This window comes from Nicotiana sylvestris, chromosome 3 (assembly GCF_000393655.2).
Source record: "Nicotiana sylvestris chromosome 3, ASM39365v2, whole genome shotgun sequence".
In the NCBI taxonomy this organism is placed as follows: Eukaryota; Viridiplantae; Streptophyta; class Magnoliopsida; order Solanales; family Solanaceae; genus Nicotiana; species Nicotiana sylvestris.
In genome coordinates this window covers 155,549,747-155,573,063 of record NC_091059.1, presented here as the reverse complement: position 1 = coordinate 155,573,063, position 23,317 = coordinate 155,549,747, and the positions used below count along the sequence as shown (strand labels likewise).

The following is a 23,317-nucleotide window of genomic DNA, read 5'->3' as shown; positions in this document are numbered from 1 at the left end:
AGCATGTCATTGAACTGTCCCGTCTGGTCATCTGATGGTGGATGAAGGCTTGAGCTGTGACTCAATTTTGACCTAAAGCACTTAAAGAGATGGGTCTAAAAGTTGCTAGTGAAGTGTGAGCCGCGGTCACTAACGATGTCTTTGGGCAAGCCCCAATATTTGACAATATGCAAGAAGAAGAGTCGAGTTGTATCTTCTGCTGATATGTTTTGTAGGGCTGCTATGAAGGTTGCATAATTGGAAAACCGATCTATTACAACCAAGATGGATGCAAGGTTGCCGACTTTGGGCAATCATGTGATGAAGTTAAGGGAAACACTTTCCCAAGGTCTTTCTGGGGCATGTAGTGGCTCCAAGAGTCCCGTTTATGATGAGCAACCCGACTTATCCTTTTGTTCTACTTGACGTGTCTTCACACACTGAGGAGCGTCATGAGTCATATGAGGCCGATGATATGACTTCTGATTCTTGTTGCAAAGGGTAGCCGGAACCATAGGTTCATGTCTTTTGACTCCCTCCTTCAACTGCATGGCCGAGATGTTTTCAGCGGCCATCTTTATAGGCATGCATGGTATGATGCAAGGCTTGGCCCTGTTTTCTCCCATCATCGGGAGCATGTTGGCATATGGCACCGGTATGGTGTCGGTTTGCTTCAGAAATTTCAATCCACTATCAATTCGAAGTCATCTATGATTGCGACGCGTAGGTTGAATCTTCCTTCGTAAGGTCCAAGCTTCATGGGCACTTCTTTGGCTATTCCACCCACTGGTTGAGGTGGTGAGTTGATAGCCTTGACATGACCCTCACTCTTTTGGACAACTAGACCGAGGTGTTTCACCTGAGTCGAGGCTAAGTAATTGTGGGTAACACCTATGTCTATCATTGCCCGAATAGGTTTGCCATTGACTTTCATTTCGACGAACATTAAGGTCCTCTCTTGGGTAGGAGGTGGCCTCTTATCCGCCTTCTTTTTCCCTTTCTTGGCGATTGGGCATGACTCCTTCTTAGGGATACCAGCACTAGTTCCCGCTAAAGTATTAGGGAGGGAGCCAACAATTGCATTGAAGGCACCTACTTGTTCTGCTTCGTCTGAGTCGTCATCTAACTCATCCTCAACAGTCTGATGAGCATTGATCTGTATATGTGGGCATTCATTGTTCTAATGTGGCATGCCGCAATGACGGCATTCTGAAGGGGGTTTCCTCCCTGATTGTTGTTGACGGATGCAACACTGTTTCTGCTTGAGGAAGGAGTCTTGGATTTGGTTGCACTTCGATCTCCCCCACTTCTGCTAGGGCCACCATTGCTAGACTAGCTCCCATTGTAACACCCTCGGACAGGCGGCTGAGGCCTGTCCTTTTGAGTTTCCATATGATAATCCCATAGGCATTCAGTAGCTTGAATCGTCTTAGGGAGAGTATCTACCCTTTGTCTTTGCAGCCCATACGGGCATGAGGTTTCAAACCTTCTAGGTATATGAAAAGTTTGTCTTTGTTACCCATATCCCGTATGTTTAGCATGAGCGCGGATAATTCCCGCACGTAGTCCCGCACTGACCTAGTTTGGCGGAGCTCCCGTAGCTTTCTCCGTGCATTGTACTCCACGTTTTCGGGGAAGAACTGCAGGCGTATGGCGGCCTTCAGTTCTACCCATGTCTTGAGAGTATCTTCCCCGGCCCTGATGGCTTCGTATTTCACTCGCCACCAGAGTTTAGCATCACCCTGAAGATACATGGCAGCAGTTGCTGCCTTTTTGGTTTCTTCCAACTCGCCCACGGCATGGAAGTATTGTTCGATGTCGAAGATGAAGTTTTCCACTTCTTTAGCATCCCGAGCTCCGTCGTATGGCTTTGGCTCCGGAATTTTCAGCTTTTGTGGCACAGGGGCGAGGTTCACAGCACCCCTGATTTGGTTTTTGCCGCCTCAAAGTAGGCTTTGTAGGGCAGCATTGACAACATTGAGTTGGCATGTCAGGTTGTCTATGGTTTGTTGCATGACAGTCACCATGTCTGCCTCTTGTTCTCTATGAGCTAAATCCTAGGCGCGCTCCTGTTGGAGGTCCTCGTATTTGCCATAAATTTCGGCTGCCTCTGTAACTGCCGTTTGCCGATATCCTTCAGAGTCGCGACTGATGTTTGCTATGTCAACTTCGACTTGGAGCATTCAGCGGTCCAGGTCGTCCAACCTTTGCACTAGGCTGGCTCTTAGTTCAGGCACCGTATTCGCGATGGGCCATAATACGTCAACCGTTTCTTCAAGGGCAGCAATGCGGTCCCCATGATTCACCATGGTCAGAAATGGTGGTAATGGCAATGTGTTCCCTCGTCCGATGTCGAACCTAGGCTCTGATACCAACTGTTATGCGGCGCCTTCTTGAGATTCCTTGTAAGGGCGACGTAAGGCTAAGCAACCGATGTCAGTGTGGCTGCTGTCCGCCAACTGAGGTCCCCTCCGTACGCCAGACGAGATTGTCAATGCCGTATGGGAAAACATATGCCAAGAGCAATTGCGAAAACGAAAATGAGAATTGAGAATAAAAGCTTTATTGCATTAATGAAAGCTATTACAAAAGGCTACGCGGTGTCGAGGGGGAAAGACACCATTACAGATAAATGTTTGCTTGCTAGAAAGTTTGATTGCTTGATCCCCCTAATAGTGCTTAAAAAAAATAAACCAAAGTTATAAGACTTGACCTAACTAATCTAGAGAAACATAATAGAAGTGCATGAAATAAAACTACTCTATATTTACAATGGAAAGGACTTAGTTTTCTACAAGGTAGAAACAGGTCCATTGGCAGCAACTTTGTATTTCGCATCAGGGTCTGTGCAAGGAGCTGTTGGAATCTGCTTGCGGCTAGGCGCTGGCGAGGCATCAAGATCTGCGCGCGCGGCATAGTCTATGCGCGCGGCGCTGTTGGCATCATCATGAATTGTGCACGCGACATTGTCTGTGCGTGCTGCACTGTTGGCATCTGCCAGCCGCTGGGCACTGGCGTGAGCTATCGGTGGGGCGACAAAGGCACATGCACGTTTGACACTTGGCACTGCTGAAACCACGGGGCCGACCATGGCGCTAGGCATTGGGAGGCTTGCCAGGACGCCATGGGGGGCGTCCAAGGGGTCATGGGACATGGCTGGAAACCGCCCATAACAATAGATTTGACTCACCTGCTATTACAAATTAGGCGTTGGGACAGAAAATTCATCTAACATTCCAGACAGTGCCCAAAATCTAATGAATATCGGGGATCAATGTACTAAGGATTAACTAATATATAAATCAGATTGATAGTATATCACTAGATAATACCATGATATATGATCCCAACCATTGTGGAGGTCGATCTGCAGACATACCTACATGTTCCAGGAAAAGATATGCAAAACCGAAGCAAATTCAAAGTCCTTAAATCTTTTACTGAATCCATTAAAAACAATGGCGCGAATAATTACAATGAATATCATCAATTTACAAAGCTCAATAGCTAAGAATGTGAGAATAAAACTAACGCGATAACCACTAAACTGATGTCAGAGTTCAGCTTTCGAGTATTACAAGCTGGAGATCTGATCGGAACCTATATCTGACCAAAAGGTTGAGTCCCTGCAGTGGGATGAAAATGACTCCGCCAACCCAATAGCATCTTGTACCCTAAGCCTAGTACCTTGTTGCCCTACCACTACAGATGCAACCTTAGCTGCTACGGAACCCATGGTTCTCAAATCAGACACACCCCTCAATATTCCGTACAAAATACCCGATGCATAAGCATCCCCTGCACCACAAGTATCTACGGGCACACAAGGTGATGGAGGAATATAGATAGCTTCCCCTTTCACACCAATGTAAGAACCTTTAGGCCCATCTGTGACGGAAACTAAAGGGACGAAATGGCTCAGGTACCTCGTAGCAGAAAGGGGACTTTCTTTTGATGAAAAATGACAGAAAGCTCTTGCTTCTTCGCTGTTAGCAAATACTATATCTGCATAATTTGCCATGATTTCCCTGGCCGAAAAATGTGGAAAACATTAAGGATAAACAACATTTTAGTTGTAGAAGAAACAACGTCAAGTGCAAGGTCTAGCATGAATCTGCATGAACTTCTCTTTCCACATCGAGGATCCAAAGACTGACAAAAATCCAGTTTTCCGAGCTTTTTCTCTTTCCTTATACTTTTGCTTTTATCAGAGTGGGGCTTTTTTTTTTTGAGGGGGCGGGGGGGGGGTTAGTATTTTTAGCTTTATTATGCAGAAGCAAGATAGAAAATAAGGTTTACCAGTAATCATCATAATGTCTCTCGATGCAGGAGACATCTGATGCTGTGATGGCAACTAATGATCCCCACTTGCGGGCTTCTTCGCAAACTTTCGAAATTGTTCTGACTGTATCAGGAAGCTCAAACAAGTATCCTTCCACAACCAATATATTTGTTTTAGTAATTGCATCAGCCAAGCATGGGTCAAAGTTTATCCTTGATGACGTACCCTGCTCTCACAACAGGAGCAGAAAAAGGCAGTTAAAAACTCATTCTGCAGAAGGGACACTTACTAAAACAAGATGTGGAAAGCCAAGCACATGAATGCAATTGAACCAGTGGGCAAGCCTTCCTTCTGGAAGGGTGGAGGTTGTGTTTTTTACTGTTTAAAATAAATCTGGCAGGTACGTGAAATGAAAAGAGATGGTCTATCTTGTTTGAGTAAGGCCGATGATTTCATATGAGGCCTATAAGACTGTAGCATGGCAGAGCAAAAGGTAGCAAAAACAGATGGTCTTTGTCGACTTGCAGTAAGAGAAAGGCATACAAGCCTTTGCTGAGCCACAATAACCTACTATTTGTCCCACCAAGGAGAAGGACCCCAAGAGCAGGGAAGAGAAGATTCTATTATCATCTCTCCTCCATTAAAAAGAAAATACATCCATTTTCTGGCACCCCTAATTTGCTTCTTTTCATAGAAAGTACTTAAACTAGCTCAGAGTCATATAAAGATTTGCTAAACTTTGGTTAAAGTGATTTACTTGCATATCATAGTATTAGCCAAAATAGCAAAGCCTAAGGTTCTTCCAGAGGTAAAGTATTATAAAATACATGTTTAAAAAAAAAGGAAAAAGGTTCTATACTTTGAACGTGAACTGTTTCCCTTAAACCATGACCATCAGCTCCCAGTATTAATTCAGCATACTGCATCTAAATACCCATATGTTAGTGATAAGGTGACAGGTTTGGAACTATGGCATGTATAATATAGGGTATACAATATGTCTGGGATGGGGTTACTCTAATCCAAGCCAACTGTCATTCCTATGCAGAAAATGACATGAGCGAGGTTACTACAGCACATTTACTAACCTGGTACGCTAGCATGGTTCGTTGAGCATCCGGTGTTGTGAGGACTATCACAGTTCCCGTTGTCCCATCCTTTACTGGTGCTGACAAAAAATTCACATTTGCTCGTCGAAGTTTGGATCTGTATGTAAAGTGATACAGCTCTGATCAGTGGTCAGTCTAATTGAAGCACTCAGATAAACAAAAAAATCCATGGGGCACTGCACAACAAACTCTCTTAAGTTCTCAATTTAGATGTGGAATAATTTAGTATTTCTCTTATATAACTCATGAGACTGGAGATTCATTCAAAATTCTAAGCCTACATAATACCAAAAGACTGTTCCTTCAGCTACTGAAATCTCAAAGGCACGTACAGCTTGTAATTGATATTTTTTACAATAGTCTTGCTCTCCATTTTCAAAAATTATCTCTTGCTCCCCCGTGCATATTATTTGACGGCAATATGCGGGTCCAAAGCACATATTTACATCTATAGTAACAACCTGCAGGAACCGTACAGTCCAAACAGACTGCAGCATCCACCACCCCCCAAAAAAAGGAGGTCAGAAGAATAGCGTAGTGGTAAGGGCCCTCCACTCCCAGCAATAGGATCAGGAATTGGAGTCGCCAGTGGAGAAAGTAGGAAAAGCAGTTGTTAAGCTCCTAGATAGGGAGTTCAGAGGGGAGGTGTTAAAGAAACGGAGAGACACGAGAAAGCAGCATTTGTAACAGTCACCAAACTCCTACGGTAAAAATGGGATAAAATCTAAAAGAGTTAACCTTTACCTGTAAAATCCACCCAAGGGATCACTTCCGATACTACCTGCCATGCCTACATTCAAAGCAGGACTAGCTATTGGCTGACCACCAAGCCTAGCCAAGGCAACCAGGCTATTAGAAAGTGATCCACCAGCAGCAGCCTTGTAGCTGCATCCGTCCATCGCACGCAGAACTTTACCCCTTTCCTCATGATTGATGACCTTTCTTGTACCCTTCTCTAATCCAAGCCTCTCCAGAAATTCATCATCAACCATGCCAGAAAAATCAACCTATATAAATCGCCAAAGAGCATCATTACATGAAAGAACCTGGTACTATAACTAAGATATATCAGCCTGTTGTGTCAAATTGTGAAAACTTCTGTGGGAGCAATGATAACTAAAATAAAGTAATACAGCAAAAGTTAATGCCAATTAGGTCACTGTAGTGCCGTACTGCCACTCATGAAAGAGAAGATTTGAGATACAGTAAGAAGCCAAAGGATTATAAGCAAATCTAATATATTCTCAAGTTTAAATACACCTACGGTGTTTTTGGGTAGTCATCGTCATCATCAACAACAACAGCTACTAAGTGAATGCAAAAGATTATCTGTAAGGAGCAAAAAGAATAACGATCCTTCAATATCTTTTTTTTATGACTGAGAAACACGTTTGGAGCCAACCTTAGGACCAACCACAGCCTCTGAAACTCAAGGACTGTGGGCCCACCCCCTCTAACCCCTTTTTTTTAATAACTGTGGTGTCTGGGACAGCTTGCGTGCACCTCGGATAATTCCACGGGATACTTGGCGCCCCCCACTAGCAACCCAATCCCCTCTATCCTTCTCTACTTAAATACCAGACGCTTGGCACAGAGCTCAAACCTGTGAACTAAATCACAAGTCTCTCAACCTTTGCCAATTGAGCTAAGCCCTAGAGACCCATAGGAATTGAAATACCAACTTGTTTTCCTGATTCTTCTTCAAAAAAGTAATACCAACATAGTATGATTTTAACCAATATTCCCATTGTTGAGCAACAATGGTTTGTCAAAAAGGGATTAAAGAACAACTCTTTTTAATGTATAAATATAGAGCAACATGCATTCTAATAGCTAGGCATCCTCTAAACATTCCTACTGACATTTTACCAAGTTATGTGAAAAAGGGTATAAGAGCATTTACCATAGCTTGGCCAAGGCCTAATACATCCCATTTTTGGGGAAGATCAGAGCTGGAAAGACTAATATCTTCCTCGTCAACAATCAAGACTTGGTCTTCATCGTCAGTCTCAGCCCCTTGTTCATCATTTTCACCCGATACAATCTTCGAGCTTTCCCCATCAGAATTTCCAGACGAAGAGGAAGAATAAGAGGAAGACGCAAAATCCCTCGGAACCACATAATTGGAAGTCGACATAGAACAAGACGAAGAAAAGAAAGAACACGAGCTGGAACCGAAAATTGTAGCGTTAGAGGTAACATTGCTGAAATTAGAATGGTTCCTTAAAAGGGAAAGTAAAACGGACGGCGAAGATGTAGTAGAGATAAAAGGGGGAATATTTCTGGTAAGCGTGGAAGATGAAGAAGAAGATAAGGAGAGGAGAGAGAAAGACATCCTTTTTTTTTCACAATATTTTTAATTCCTATTTTTGGGTGAGTTGAAGAATAGAAATAACTGAAAAACGCTATTTCTGGTTAATTATTTCCATTCAAATCTGGTGCTCGCCGTCTTCTTCGCGAGGAGCAGAGCACCTGCGTCTAGGTTTTTGGCTGCGCTCAGAACCTCAGGCTCCGGTCACCTATGGACGTGGGATTCAGTGTATCGCTCCTTTATCATCAAGACATCAACTAGCTAGCCGACTATTCTTTTTTCTTTTTTGGGACCTCAAAGTTTATTTTTATAAAGGTTACCACTCTTGTCATTTGAGGTATTGCAGTTGTGCTCCTCATTTTTTTGATTTAATTTTAGAGCCCGTTTGGACATAAGAAATTTTTTTTCTTTTTTTCAAAAAATTTCCATATTTTTTCGAAATCAGCTTTTGTTGATAAAATTTTCAATTTTCACTTGAAGATGCATTTTGAAAATTTTCAAAAATTTAAAAAACTCCAAAAAACTATTTTTCGAAATTTTTACTCAAATCATTAACAAAACTTTAAAAACAACCCAAAATTATAATCATGTCTAAATTCAACTCTAAATTTCAAATACCATTTTCACTTGAAAAAAAATTTCACTCTATTTTGAAGTTTACAATTCTTATGTCCAAACGCCCACTTAGTTTCCTTGTATTAAATTGATTTTAAGGAATAAAATGTTTATGATATTTCATAGCTAATCTTTCTATCCTTCACTTTTGTACATAGATAATATTTGAATTATTAGAAGAAATAAATTCAAATAAGTGTTTGTTGTACAATCTCGTCCATATTTCAACTTCAACTTGAAATAGAAAATTTGAAGTTTGAAAAATTTGTTAGAGGTGATTTTTAAGTAATAATTTTCATTCACAAAACTGCATTATTTGTCGAACACAACTAAACTTCCAAATACCTTTTACGTTCACCTTCAAATACTCTTATTTTCCTTTCAAGTTTTAACAAAATATAATTAATCATTAAGATGAAGATGCGAAAAAAGAAATACCCTACTGTATTTTAGAAAATTTGAACATTCCCACCAAAAGAATTAAAAGAAAGACTTATTTAAGAATTATTAGATTAGTCGAAAAAAAAAAAACCAAAAACTCAAAAAAAATATTGGGGATAATTTCATGTACATCCTATTAGGGTTGTGCACGGATCGGATCGGATCGGATTTAGCATATTTCGGATTCTAGAAATGCAATCCGAATCCGATCCGAATTATATCGGATTGGATTGGATTGGATTTTAAAGTTTGGATTGGATCGGATTTCGGATCGTATTATTTTGCCTCAAAGTTAAACTAATATGTATATTTTCTTTGTAAAAGAAGCAATACATTAAGAAAAATTCATGTTTATGCAATTATGAGAGTACTATGGTGTCAATATAGCTAAATCTAGCAATTGTAAAGGTAATAACTTGGAGGTTGATGTAAAGGAAGTACTGACTATCTGAAATTAAAGTGTAGTAATATACATGCCCTAATAATTTCGAATTTCGGATCGGATTAAAATATACCAATCCGAATCCGATCCGAAATCCGAAATTTTAAAAAATACAATCCAAAATACGATCCAATCCGAAATTCGAAATCCGAAATTGAATGGATCGGTTCGGATTTCGGATATCCAATCCGAATGAACAGCCCTACATCCTATAGGGTGTGATATTATTTCTTACTTAATCACTTTAATTTCTTTAAAACAATTTTGTGAACCTACTAGGGCTGTCAAATTTGGCCCAAGCCCAAATGACCCGCCCAACCCGTTCAAGGTTGGGTTGGTTATTGACCCGCTCATTTATTGAACTTAGTCCATCTTGACCCAAACCATCTCAATCCAATTAAAGTTGGGCTAATTTTAGCCCAAATTGATCCATGAGTAAGTTTGTCAAAATATCTGAGAAATAATTTTATTTTTTGTTTAATATTTTAAATATAACCATAACAAAAGCAAAATATCCTTATTTAGTAATTATACAATTTATAAGAAAATAACATATATTAATTAAAGTTTAATAAGAGTTGGGCGGGTTGGGTTATGACCCGAATTTTAACCCATTTTAACCCAACCCATCTTAGCCCAAGTAACATGACCCGCCCAATTATTGACTCAACCCATTTTTGACCCGCCCAAAATTGACCCAACCCGCCCATTTGACACCCCTCGAACCTACTCACGTTAATGTAAAAATAATAATTTGAGTAATTATAATAGATTGGGTTGGACTTTGGAGTTAGAATACGGTCTTATAGGATCCATCGAATTCAATAGTTTTTTTTAATTTAATATGTATATATTATTTTGTAATTATCTTAATATATGTATAAATTATCAATTTAAAATCAAACAACTTAAAAATATTAAACTCTCGAATTCATAAACTTTAAATGTTAACTTTTGATAATAGGTCAATTTTAACGAATCTTTGGAATTAAAAGGGATTTTGTTACATAAATAGCTAGTTATATTTATTGTTTTTTTTAATTAGTGTATAAATTATATATAATTATTATATAGTATATATGAAATATACATATATTATATTTTGGTCAACTATTTTTAGTTCAAAATATTATGTAGACGGCTATTTGGATTAATTCTTAGAGAAAATTGTTGCTGTTGAGTGAGCTTTCACCTGCTTATCCACCCAAAATTGAGAATTTCAGAACATTCGGGGCCCTTCCAGAAGGCCCATAGAACTTTCACGTCGGATTAAAGAGTTGATCAGAATTCAGCGTAACAACTAACAACTGTACAAGCTGGGAAATGGCGGAAAAAGCAGGAAAAAGAGGAGTGAATCAGAGCATAGAGAAGGTGTGCAGAAGATGCAAACAGGCATACACTTCACCTTCTAACAACCCAAATTCATGCCGCTTTCATCCTTCTTTCTTTGTCTGTCGCCGTCATGACGATCAGAAAAGGTATCTTACCTTTCATTTTTTTTGTTTATGTAATTCTTTTAATCACTCTATTAATAAAATCGTTGCTTCAAAGTGATCAGATTCATGCTCGCTCTTATATATCCATAGGGTATCGTTTAAACAATCAATTGATCAATCAACTACGTGTCATTTCCAGATTAGCTGGTGAAATTGGTTCGCTCTATTTGTATCAATATCATGCTAATACAGAATAAATTTATCTTTTTAGGCAAATTAAGGGCCAGTGGTGCTTGTGATATCACAATTACATCATCTGTTTCTTGTAATTACATACTTTATTTTAGCTGTTAAGCAATGATAATAAAGTTAAGGAGCAACTGGGTTATTATGAGGGTAAAGCAGAGGCTGAGGAAGGATTTGTAGCTTATGGATTCGGATTCTAGTCCTTTTTAAGTTACTGGGTTCTAAATTGTAATATATTGTATATACTTAATGAATTTTTTTAAGACGAATACATGGTTTTTAACCAAAGTTATTGGGTTCGGCCAAACCCGTAACATTGACACTAGCTCCGCCCCTGGGCTAAATGCTGAATTGTAAATGGTTTATGTTGTCATTAGCTTTAGTGTATCATTTTTACAACATTATCAACGGGGGGAAATGCTTAGCCTGTTTAAGTTGTTTTAGACATGATCAAAGGGGTAATGTAGGCTTGTATCCAGAGATTTAGATAGAACTCTAGCGTTGTCCAGTTACTTCTTCGTAGGAACACAAAATTCATTTGCAGTTTTGTTTATTACGTGAGTCAGGTACTAGAGTGAAAATTTTACATAGCTTTCTATCACTGAGCTAAATTTTGTGCCAAAATAACATGAGTCAGGTCAATTGACCTCTTTAGTTAGGTAGCTTTAACATTTATTGCCAAAGAATTGAATCCTGATACTGCCAGAGCATTTAGCCGGGATGCATTTTAAATTTATAGGAAAGAAGTGAAGAACTATTAGGGGGTTGAGAAAAATGTGGATTAATAGATGCTAAAAATTATTTCGGATACTTTTATGTTACAATTTTAAATGAATCAGGAGTAAACGTCAAGAAACGCATAGTTGTAGCTTGTGTAGATCTGATTGGTTTTTCATTGTTTGGTACTAGTGATCTATTATCTACATCTTCTGTTCCAATGACCCATCTGTTATACTTCTTAGCCTTTACCTTATCAGATCACTGCTTTAATCTCCTCATGTTTGTATCTGTCCCCTGCCCCCTCTCCCACTACTGGAGGAACCCCCACCAAAAGATCAGTTCTTAGATGACATGACTCATAGCAGTCTTTATGTATTTAAGTGTCATTGCAATGCTTCGGATGAATAAGAATGGATTTCACAGAGCTCCCAAAGTGACCACTTTAAGTACCATTTTGAGTGGCCACTTTAAGTACTTCCATTGTAACTATTCCTTTAAACCAAAAGTTCATATTCAATTCCATTTGTTGGTACCACTGTCTATCATCTAGATGAACTTCCCCTTTTTTGAAGACTCGGCAACTACCCTAGTATTTTTATAACCATGGTATAAGCATCATGTGACCTTAATTTTTCTAAAGTTGGGAACATCTATCATTTTGCTGCAGCCTGCTAAATTTATAGTCTACAGAACTAAGCTTTGAGCAACTTATTATATTGAGTTAAATAAAGAAGGAAGCTTGACGTGAAAAACAAAAGCAAATGTCTCAATAAATTCCGTTAAGAGACTTATAATGAAAGAAGCTAAATTCTAAAATAGTCAGAGATAAACTTGTAAAGGCGTAAACTTTGTTTATCCTATATGGCAGCATTTAAACCTTTTTGTTTTGGCTTCATCCCAATAGCTTCTGTAAATTCCATTATAAAATAGTACTTTCATGTCCATAGAGTAATAATATCACTTCAGGTTGGATAGGCCCCAGATTTTCATTTTCCTTGTGGCTGCTATCACCTTCCAATCAACTCATCTTATTCTTAGGTGCCCCAACGTTTTCATCTTCCCAGTGGCTGCTCATAGTAAAGCAATGCTCCTAGAAAAGCAACTCTCTTCATTCATTAAGTATTACTAGTGAAAAATTCCTCTCATACACAATTATGGAAGTAGTATATTTTGCTTGGAAAGACATCTAGACTTTATTGGAGGGGTGGTAAATTAAACCCAGACCCATCCAACCCGCCCAAGATTTAATGGGTTTGGGCATAATATACTTAACAGATGGGCTAATTTGGGCTAGCCCAAAGCAACCCATCAAACAAATAGTTGCCCAAACTGAGCCGTGAATTAGCCCATTAGTGACCCGTGTAATAAAAGGACCTGGGGCTGGGAAAGGTGTTTCTCTGGAGAGCATGTGAAACTAGAGCACATGTCCATTGAGTGGGCCCAGCTTCAAGCTTTAACTATTAGTACTACTCCTATGTGTTTTGGTGGATGTGTCTGAGTGGACATTCACTTTTCAGTTCTTTCTAGGTACTCTGGTAATTTATCCACTACAACATTTTAGCATAAGATCTATCAATATAAACTCATAAAAAGCACCTTCTTATAATAATTGCGTGTCTAATTTTTTAATTAAATCAATTAAATGTGGATCATCTCAATTTAAGTAATTGTAATAAGAATCTGAGGTTCTACTAGTACATTAGTAATATGTGTAGATGTTTCATATTAATTACTGGATTTTTGAATTGGTAAATTGTATTTCTTTTTTCGATTGTCAGCTTATGTCTTTAAATTATCAATTTTTAAATATATACACATTCCTGGTTTAAATTCTTAAGTTATGATGGATATGTTTAGCATATGTATATCGGTTAGTAGGAGTCACAAAAATAAATGGAATAAGGTATCTTATCTTCATATTAAGTGAGCATTTTGAAGCACTAGTAACATTTTTGCAAATCAATATCAAATAGTGATCTCTAAATTCTTGAGAAACAAATGAGTACCACTGCATATGTATTTGCAGTTTTTTGTCATACTTTTTACCAAATTAATGTAATTAAGGATCTTATAAAGTGTATTATTTTAGACAATTGAAGTAATTTGAACAATGACTAATTCGAAATTGTCTTTTGAAAAATTACTCAAAAGTTAGGTCAAGTTAGGCGGGTTGGGTTGTAACCTATTGTTTAGCCCATTTTGATCCCACACATCTTAGCCCAAGTAAGCTTTGGACAGGATTGGACAATGACCCATTTCTTGCTTCAGCCCATTTTGACCCGCCCAACCATCCATTTGCCACCCCTAATAATTATACTAGCTTGGTGCTTCTCATATGAATGTTGGTTATATACCTGCAGTTGACAAAATCTAGAACAAGAAGTGCACGTATAATGAAATGCTTTTCTCTGAAGAGCATAGCAATTCCGATTTCAAGATTATCAAATCTAGTGGAGATGAGTCTTAACCTAAATAGTTGATTTATGTGCTCGACCGTTGGATGAACTTGTAAACATTTTTATTCAAAACATGCTTGGTTTGTGCATGGGACTTGTAATTGTTATCGGCAAGTTGGGTTCAGCATAATAGTTTAGGCATGAATGCTTCAGTGAAGTTATAGTTTTGCCACTTCTGCAGCAGAATTTGCCTTTATGTCCAGGGAGTAGATCTTTTTACTTTGTTCTAGAAACTTGAGCATTTCCATGATCTCACCTGTAGATACAGCTGCTGAAGTCCATAGACACAACCATTGTGTCATGAATTTCGCAGCAAACTACTTCACACTGTGTCTTGCTTTATACAATTTTCCATTCTAAAAAATTAAAATGGAAAAGAAAAAAAGGAAACTGGAAAAGCAAAAAGACATTCGATCAGGATACTCATACTGTACAGGAATAAGATGCAGTCGGCTTACATCTTGCATCTTCTCTTATAAGATCGATATCTACCCCAGGGGTTGAATGCTCCTGGAAGAATTTCACTTAGTGTAATTGTTGCGAAAGTAATGAGAAAACACAATGGAAGAAAGGAGAAGATGAGTATGGGATGACTTTCGTCCTGCCACCATCTATATTGTGGAACAATAAATTAGCTGTTAAGAATTTGTTAACAAGTAAATTGTACAACTTTACTTTCTATATTTTTTTTCTCTATGGGAATGGTATTTCTAAGTTTACTTTGGTGATCTGATCTTATAGCATGCAATATCTTTCTGAAGGACAGTTTCTGCCTTCTTTTCAATGTAGGTATTACGAACTAGGACCAGATGATCCTCCTTATGCTGCCAAATTTTATGATTGCTGTGGAGCAGAAGATCCTGAAGCAAGTGGTTGTACCACCAGTTTCCATGTTTCATATGATGATGAGTAGGAAGATTCTCATGGTTTGTTATGTAAACTTTCTGTAAAGTAGAAGCTGTATAAAGACAATCTGCATTTCAGAACCTGAAATGAATTTTGCTCTTTGATCTGAAATGGACAATCTCCACATTGTCTACGTATCCTATACAGAGAAATGATAGTTGACGGTTGTCACGTATATGTTTTTGATTTTGGGGATTAGGTGATGCTCAGCCTTACCAATAATCGAAAAGAGACAGTACTAACTTTAACCATTATCTTCTTGGTTTAACAAAAATGCCAAATCATATCACCACTTGATATTATAAAGAAGTTAGTTAAATGTTGGTTTCAAACAAAGGAAAAAGTAATATGGTTGTTGACAACTATAATGAACAAGCATAATTTGATGGATCTAGTTTTTGAACATTTTATATTGTTAAATTGAATCTAATTGTACTAAGTTCTTTGTTGGGTAGCAGGTGCATGAGCCAGCTCATTGGAGATTCTACTGCACAAAATAGTTATAGTAATAGCTCAGTTTGATCTTGTCACAAGTTGCATAGCTGGATGTGCAGGAACCAACTACACACAACATTCTCAAATTTGTTGGTCCAGCCATGAATTGTCCTTCAAAACCAAGTTAAAAGACATTCACATATGCTTATCCTCCTTTTCATTAAATGAAGTTGACAATTCCCTTGTGGCCGTGGTCACCTATTTACCAAAATAAAAATTGATCCACCATATAAGATACTATCTTATTTTGTTTGCTGGAGTAAATCTTTAGTACAAAAGATTTGAATGGCGACAGCAATGATCAATAGTTGGGAGAAGGATAACATGCGCCCCACCAAGTGAAAGGCTAATTGTGGCGTGGTACACCTTGTCTTAGTCTGTCCCCACGTTTTAGCTTTACCTTTTCTTCTCTAGTTTATTTTATGGTCAGTGATTGTTCACTCTCGAATCTCTTTAATATTTTTTTATTGATAAGACATAACTTGTACGTACTTTAATTATACTATTGATAGTATTTGTTATTTTCATCAGTGCAAATATTGGATACTCAGTGCACCAAAATTTAGACGGATGAAAAGAATCACTGGTCTAGTGCACACAAGGTTATGGCGTAATGGTCGATAAAGAAAATATTTTTTTTTTAAGAATTAAAAGTCCTTTTGGTATTATTTTTTCCCTTTTCTATAAAATTAAAGAAAGAGACCTTGATTTCAGTGTACTAGTTTCTGTATTATAGAAATCTGAAAGGTATTAATTCCTCAACTAACGTCCTCGTACATTGGTTTAATTTGGTGTGATTGTTTTTGGACACAAAAAGCCGATTGCGAAAAATCGTAATATGAACTAATGTTAAATGGAGTTTAGTGCATAAATAGAATGTTGTGGAGGTAAGATGCACAAAGTAAAGTATTTACTCTTCAGTCCTGAAATATTGATTACCTTAATAATAAATTGAAATATGAGAGCACATTTTTTAATATGTGGATATAATGTACGTAGCGTTTGTCCAAAATCTAAAAAAGGCGAAAGAAATCATATGTAGGACTAGGAGTGCATGTTACATGTGGGCAATGAATAATTGTTATGGAGGCAGCGCGTTGTAGCATGATTATTATATTACATTTGCACCAAGACAAAAGGGGGAGTATACATGTCATAATTGTCATGGAGGCAGCACGTTGTAGTATGATTATTATATTACATTTGCACCAAGACAAAAGGGGGGAGTATACATGTTCGCATCAATTAAAATGAAGATATTTGATTTGTTGAAATTGCTGAAAAACTATTTCGCACACCTAGCCAAATTTGTATTAGAAATGAAAATTTGGAAACCGAAATAGTGTCTCGTTGTAAAAACACATTAAGGATACGCATATTTCTCTAAGCAAAAGTTGTTCATGAGCAGCAAGCGTTTGGGAACACAAGTGTCTTTCTTTAAGTTCTTGAAATTATTAAATCATTGGAAATGGAAGGCTAGTAAATTCTTTGCTTAAGGCTCCAAATTTTTTTTAATAATATACACTTTATTATTTTTTCGCTTAAATAATAATGAAGCCTATAGATTTAAAAAAAAAATATGAAATATTTATTAAAAAATAAAGATTGTCTTCTTTTTCATGGTAGGAATATTTTAAAATTTTAAATTAAATTACTCAAATCTTCATATTAATAAATAAGAATTTTTGCAAGAAGATCCAAGGTAATATATTGCAAATATATGACTAATATCTTATTAACATGAATTAACATTTACTATAATAATAATAATAAAAAAAATTACTACGTGGAGTTAAAAGCTTCATGTCTTCAAGACTACTATCTTATAAACAAAACAAAAAAAAGATAACATTAAATTTTTGTATATTTATATTCAATCAAAAATTTACGATTGTATGCCTATTAGGATGTGGTCTTATTCAAAAATGGGAACTCCAACATATGACTTCTTAAAGAATTCCTTAAAAATGAAAGTATAAGTTAAAAGTATTTTACCTTTTCTCATATTTTCTTTTCTCATACTTTTGTTTTAATTTAATTCTGTATTTTTTGTTGATTAAATAGAAATTCGGGGTTTTCAAGGTAAACCCGTCATATCTTCATGAACATTCATCGCAAATAGATGTTAGTAACATTGTGAATGTAAGTTGTTATTTTTCTGATTTAGTTAGTCTTGTTTTTACTTAATTTTTTTTGTGATATATTTTTATCTTTATTGTTATTTTTTATTTTTTGTTTCTTTTAGAGGATATCAATCAAAATTAAAGAGATTATACGTTCAGGATCAAATTTGAGAGAGGAAGAAATATATTGATGATCCCGTAAAGATGATTAACTACTCTAGTGGTATTTAGCTTTGATTTTGTTAGGATAATATATTGTAAATTTATAAGAGTTAATCATTGTTACAGGTATAAATGATAAGCTTGATAAAGTTGTGGAATTTTTGGGAAATTAGATTAAAGAAGTGAAGAAAGATACCATCGTGGTATTTTAAATGATGAAAATGGATATCTTGATCAAGATAATGAAATGAATCAACTTATAGATGATGTTGTTTGTGGAGATTCTGCTAATCGTTTGGGTGACAAATAGTGAACAGGGAAAAGATGTTGATTAATGGAGGCAATAAGGAATTTGAGCAAATATCATCTTATAGTCCAATGTCTTCAGTCATAAATATTGAGTTAGTTTGTGGAGGGCAAAATAAAGAAGGCACTAATGGAGGTGCAACAGTGGTAAAGATTTAGCGAAAGGACCTTCATATGATAAAATAAGTGGAGAGAAAACAAATTGTATTCCCGATTGAACCAGTTCTCGCAAATGGTACATATGTTGATGCTATTATTCAAAAAATAATTGATGGGACATATGAATTGTTCACACCTCACTCCAGTTAAGACATTTTGCAAAATAGCGCACATGTCTATTCTAAGGGTAGCGGACCAGATGTTCTAGCATACGGTACAAATGTCGATCTATTATGCGCGATATAGCAGATTGGAATATAGTTTTGGATACACCTGAAGAGGAACAACAACTTTTTGCATCAAACATGAAGACACTATCCTCCCCAAAAGAAAGAGAAGCTGATTCTACTGGTCTAGCAACTCTTTTTGATATATGTGCATAAGAAAGTGAAGGTGCTCTCAAAGAAAAGGAAGAGGTGTTGTTGGAAAGATCACCTATTTGTGTTCACCAGTTTATTGGAAAGATTTAATAGGATAGTGTGAGTAGTTTTATTATTTTATTCAGCAACTGTAAATCTTGAATTCCAGTATATTATAATGGTTCGTAATCTCTAAATTTCCTTTATCTTTTTACAACAGCCTACATTGTCGTATAATAGAAAAAGGAATAGGAAATTTATAGATTTTAGCCCTAATTTTAATCTTCTAACACATTCAAGCCAAATCAAGTGATGACAGTTGATCATGCCCATGTTAATCTCCATATTTTTGTTGATATGAAGGCCATTTATTCTGATAAACAGATTGTATTACGTTCATGTGTGCATGGGGGAGTTTATGTTTCTCCTCATTAAGTTGCATGCCCATTGCTACCTTGGTTAATTATTGTGACCCGCAGTCAAAATTACAATATGTAGAATAGATTATGAAGAAAGTAGATGCTGAAAAAGGACAAGTAAATTTAATGTTGATAAAGGAAAAGAGGTTTGCTATAATTCCTCTATGGAAGTAGATCAATTAAATTTGAAGTCTGTATCGGTTTCAACAAGAGAAGTAACTGTAAGAAAAATGAGTAGATAATATTGACTAAGAACAAGAAGGAAAGAAGAACAATTTATAAAAAATACTGTGTCATGTCAAGCCACTGCCTTGAAAGCGATTTTGGCCCGACTGGGTGCAAATGGTTAAGATCGGTCGCTCCCCGAGATTCCACAACACCTCCAAACACGTGCACTCTTGGCTGGAAGTTTGGAATTTGCACAAAACAATTGCCTAGAAATCGTTTGAAAAAGAGAGATGAATGTGTTTTATATGTCAGATTATTCACAAAGAAGACTGCCTTTTGTAGGCAAAGCTGTTGAATAGTTACAGATGAAGAGTTAATCTGTAGTTGTTACAGAAATTAAAATAGAGTCGTTACCCAATTAACTACAGATGTTACCAGAATTAAATCATAGCTGTTACAAGAATTAAATTATAGCTGTTACAAAATAATAAAATGGATGTTACAGAATTTAGACAAAGAGAAAGAATTTGGACATATTTTGGTAAGCATGTATTTGGACACTTTTCTGATAAGCTCAGAAATCGAAGAAATAATTTTAGCAAAACCAAATTTGGATTAGGCCTCACGTATATCTCGCGCGCGGGGGGGGCAAATTGACCCTTTTTGCATTCAAGACCAACTTCTCATGTGCACGAGACCATTCCCTTTTACTAGATCTTTACAAGCCCAACAAAGAGTAAGTCATTATAAAGTGAAGAAAAAGACTTTCCACAACCAATAAGGGACACTTTGTCTTTCACAAAAGACAAAGAAGTAAAGAAGGAAAAGGGACAAAGAAATCTTTGAATTTGCATTATAAGATATAAAATAATACCAACAATCTCCCACTAATGCAAAGACAAAATAGAATAAGAACAATTCTGGATAAAAAAAGAAACATGTATTTAAGTGCCAATATCTTTCGATTTGAATTGACACGTAGTGAAATGAGGCAACAACTAACATTCACAAAGTGAAGTACTCTTGAATTGAATGGACATTAGTTAGACCCCCACAACACATACTATATCCTTAAATCTATGCAAACTCCGCGATACTAACAAAGTGCTTTTATGGTCATGCACATACCTTGGGTCTCATGAGTGCTCTGGAAAGACATCCCAACCTTTATACTCACGTAGGTGATTCTGTCAAATCTATCTATACATAGACCACCTTAAGGCTATGGAATCATTAAGAGAAAAATAAGCTCAACCTTATAAAGCACTACTATACGTCATAGGATAGGAAATGTAGTGCATATTGAGGTCCCATATGGTCCCGTTTGACCATAAATGAGTATCCACCATACTTCCTCAATCCATGGGCTTTAACCCCATCCTTTTCGATATTTCAAGGATAACTCTCCTTGCCAAACCCTTGGTTAAAGGACATACCAAATTTCTTTCGGATCTTACATATTTCAAGGAAATAATATCATGTTTTAACAATTATTTTACAGCACCATGTCTAATGCGGATATGTCTTCTTTTTTCATTGTACACACTATTTTTGGCAATTACAATTGCCGCCTGTGAGTCACAATATAGAGAAACTGGTAAAGCTTGTATTCCCCACAAAGGCATGTCTGCCAATAAGTTTCTCAACCACTCAGCTTCTTGCCCTGCCAACTCAAGAGCAATGAATTCAGACTCCATAGTAGATCGTACCATACAAGTTTGTTTTAAAGACTTCCACGAAATATCACTTGCACCCAAAGTAAATACATAGCCACTAGTGGAACTAACTTTATCATTGTTAGTAATCCAGTTTGCATCACAAAATCCTTCTAAAATAGCAGAAAATTTATTAAAATACAAACACCAATCCATAGTGTCTCTCAAATACCTTAACAAACGATAAAGAGCATATCAATGTTCACTACTATGATTGTGAGTATATCTACTCAATCTACTAATAGCATAAGCAATATCAGGTCGTGTATAATTCATAAGAAGCATTATACTACCAATTATCTTAGCATATTCAATTTGAGAAATACTAGATTCCTTATCCTTTCTCAAGTGTATGCTAACCTAGGTTCACAAGGAGTTCTCACAGGTGCTATATCAAAATAATTAAACCTTTTCAACATTTTTTAAATATAATGAAACTGGGACACCGAAAACCCATTAGAAGTTCTTTTGATTTTAATCCCTAGAATCACACCTGCTTCTCCAAGATTTTAGAAGACAAAAATTTCTTAATCTCATTAACAACATTCACATTAGGGACAAATATTAACATGTCATCCACATACATACATATAATAACACAATTTGATCCTATCATCTTGGAATAAATACAAGTATCAGATGCATTAACAACAAAACCATTACTCACTAACGTGTGATTAAACTTTACATACCATTGCTTAGGTGCCCGCTTCAGACCATACAGAGACTTTCTCAATTTGCATACTTTATTCTCTTGTCCTTAGATCATAAAACCCTTTGGTTAAGACATATAGATCTCTTTCTCTAAATCACCATTTAGGAAAGCCGTTTTAGCATCCATGTGATGTATCACTAAATTATGAATAGCGGCTAAAGCAACAAGAGTTCTAATAGTCGTTATCTTAGTCACAAGAGAATAAGTGTCAAAGTAATCAATGTCTTTCTTTTGGTTAAAACCCCTAATAACAAGTCTAGCCTTATCTTTCTTAATTGTATCATCAGGTCTCAATTTCTTCTTAAATATCCACTTGCCACTTATGGGTTTACAGCCTTTAGGCAAATCAGACAAGTCCCAAGTGTGATTAGAAACTATAGAGTCCAATTCACTTTTAATTGCCTCTTTCCAAAAACTAGCATTTATTGACCTCATTGCTTTACTATATAACTTAGGGTCTCCTTCTATTAAATAGATTGACACTAATTCATCACTCAAAACCAATGAGTAGATAATATTGATTAAGAACAAGAAGGAAAGAAGAACAATTTATCAAAAATATTATGTCGTGGCAAGCCACTGCCTTGAAAGCGATTTCGGCATGACTGGTGCAAATCGTTAAGACCGATCGCTTTCCAAGATTCCACAATACCTCCAAACACGTGCACTCGTGGCTGGAAGTTTGGCATTTGCACAAAACAATTGCCTAGAAATCGTTTGAAGAAGAGAGATGAAGGCGTGTTTTCTATGTCAGATTATGCACAAAGAAGACTGCCTTTTGTAGGCAAAGCTGTTGAACAGTTACAGATGAATAAATTAATCTATAGCTATTATAAAAATTAAAATGGAGCTGTTACCCAATTAACTACAGCCGTTACAAGAATTAAATCATGGCTGTTACAAGAATTAAATTATGGTTGTTACAAAATAATAAATTGGACATTACAAAATCCAATTCAAAGAGAAAGAATTTGGACATATTCTGGTAAGCATGTATTTGGACACTTTTCTGGTAAGCTCAAAAATCGAAGAAATAATTTTAGCAAAACCAGATTTGGACTAGGCCTCACGTATATCTCGCGCGCAGGGGGGGGGACAAATCGACCCGTTTTACCTTTAGGGCCAACTTCTCATGTGCACGAGACCACTCCCTTTTACTAGCTCTATACAAGCCCAACCAAAGAGTAATTCATTATAAAGTGAAGAAAAAGACTTTCCACAATCAATGATGGACACTTTGTCTTTCACAAAAAGCAAAGAAGTAAGGAAGGAAAAGGGACTACAAAGAAATCTTTGACGCTGCATTATAAGATATTATGATGACCCAAAAATGTCATCTTTAATTTAAATATTTATTTCTGTATTTTATGAAAATGTTGAGAACTTACCTGATATGAGTTTAGTGTCACATGAATAGTTAATGTGAATGTCGTTCCTTTTCTAGTAATATATTACTTATGAGGCCAATGTTGGTATTGTTTTCATGTTGGGTTACGTTGATTGGATTATGTATATATTGTTAGGATTGGTTTCTCGGCTTCTCTGATAGGTGGATAGGCCCAGTTACAAAGGAAACTCTGGCAAAATTTTTGGAAATTTTGGGAGTTAGTAAAAATTCGGGAAAATTGAAATGTGTGAAAGAAGAGGTAAGTTATGTTATACGTTTGGGGGCGGACTCTACTTCTCATCCGACGACCAATTAATATGATGGATACCAATTGGATATGATAGTAAGTGTACAAAACATACTATA

At 36.6% G+C, this 23,317-nt stretch overlaps 2 protein-coding genes across 4 annotated transcripts; one reads left to right on the top strand and one right to left on the bottom strand.

Annotated features, from left to right (window-relative positions):
* Positions 1–3,393: 3,393 nt before the first annotated feature.
* Positions 3,394–7,970, bottom strand: LOC104219569 (uncharacterized). The gene is made up of 5 exons (XM_070171104.1): positions 7,274–7,970; positions 6,115–6,377; positions 5,350–5,467; positions 4,279–4,487; positions 3,394–4,007 (listed from the first exon to the last, which is right to left on the bottom strand). Exons 1-5 carry the CDS (start codon positions 7,703–7,705, stop codon positions 3,554–3,556), a joined length of 1,476 nt encoding a protein of 491 aa, XP_070027205.1. The 5' UTR covers positions 7,706–7,970; the 3' UTR covers positions 3,394–3,553.
* A 2,385-nt stretch (positions 7,971–10,355) lies between these two features.
* On the top strand, positions 10,356–15,965 carry LOC104219567 (uncharacterized). 3 transcript variants are annotated; one of them, XM_070171102.1, is made up of 3 exons: positions 10,356–10,657; positions 14,827–14,963; positions 15,402–15,965. In XM_070171102.1, the coding sequence occupies exons 1-2, from the start codon at positions 10,503–10,505 to the stop codon at positions 14,948–14,950; spliced, it is 279 nt and encodes a 92-aa protein (XP_070027203.1). In that variant the 5' UTR covers positions 10,356–10,502; the 3' UTR covers positions 14,951–14,963; positions 15,402–15,965. The 3 variants fall into 3 exon arrangements, with proteins under 3 accessions (XP_070027203.1, XP_070027204.1, XP_009768565.1); XM_070171103.1 differs by having other exon boundaries at positions 15,399–15,965; XM_009770263.2 differs by lacking the exon at positions 15,402–15,965 and having other exon boundaries at positions 10,357–10,657; positions 14,827–15,080.
* The last annotated feature ends 7,352 nt before the right edge of the window (positions 15,966–23,317 follow it).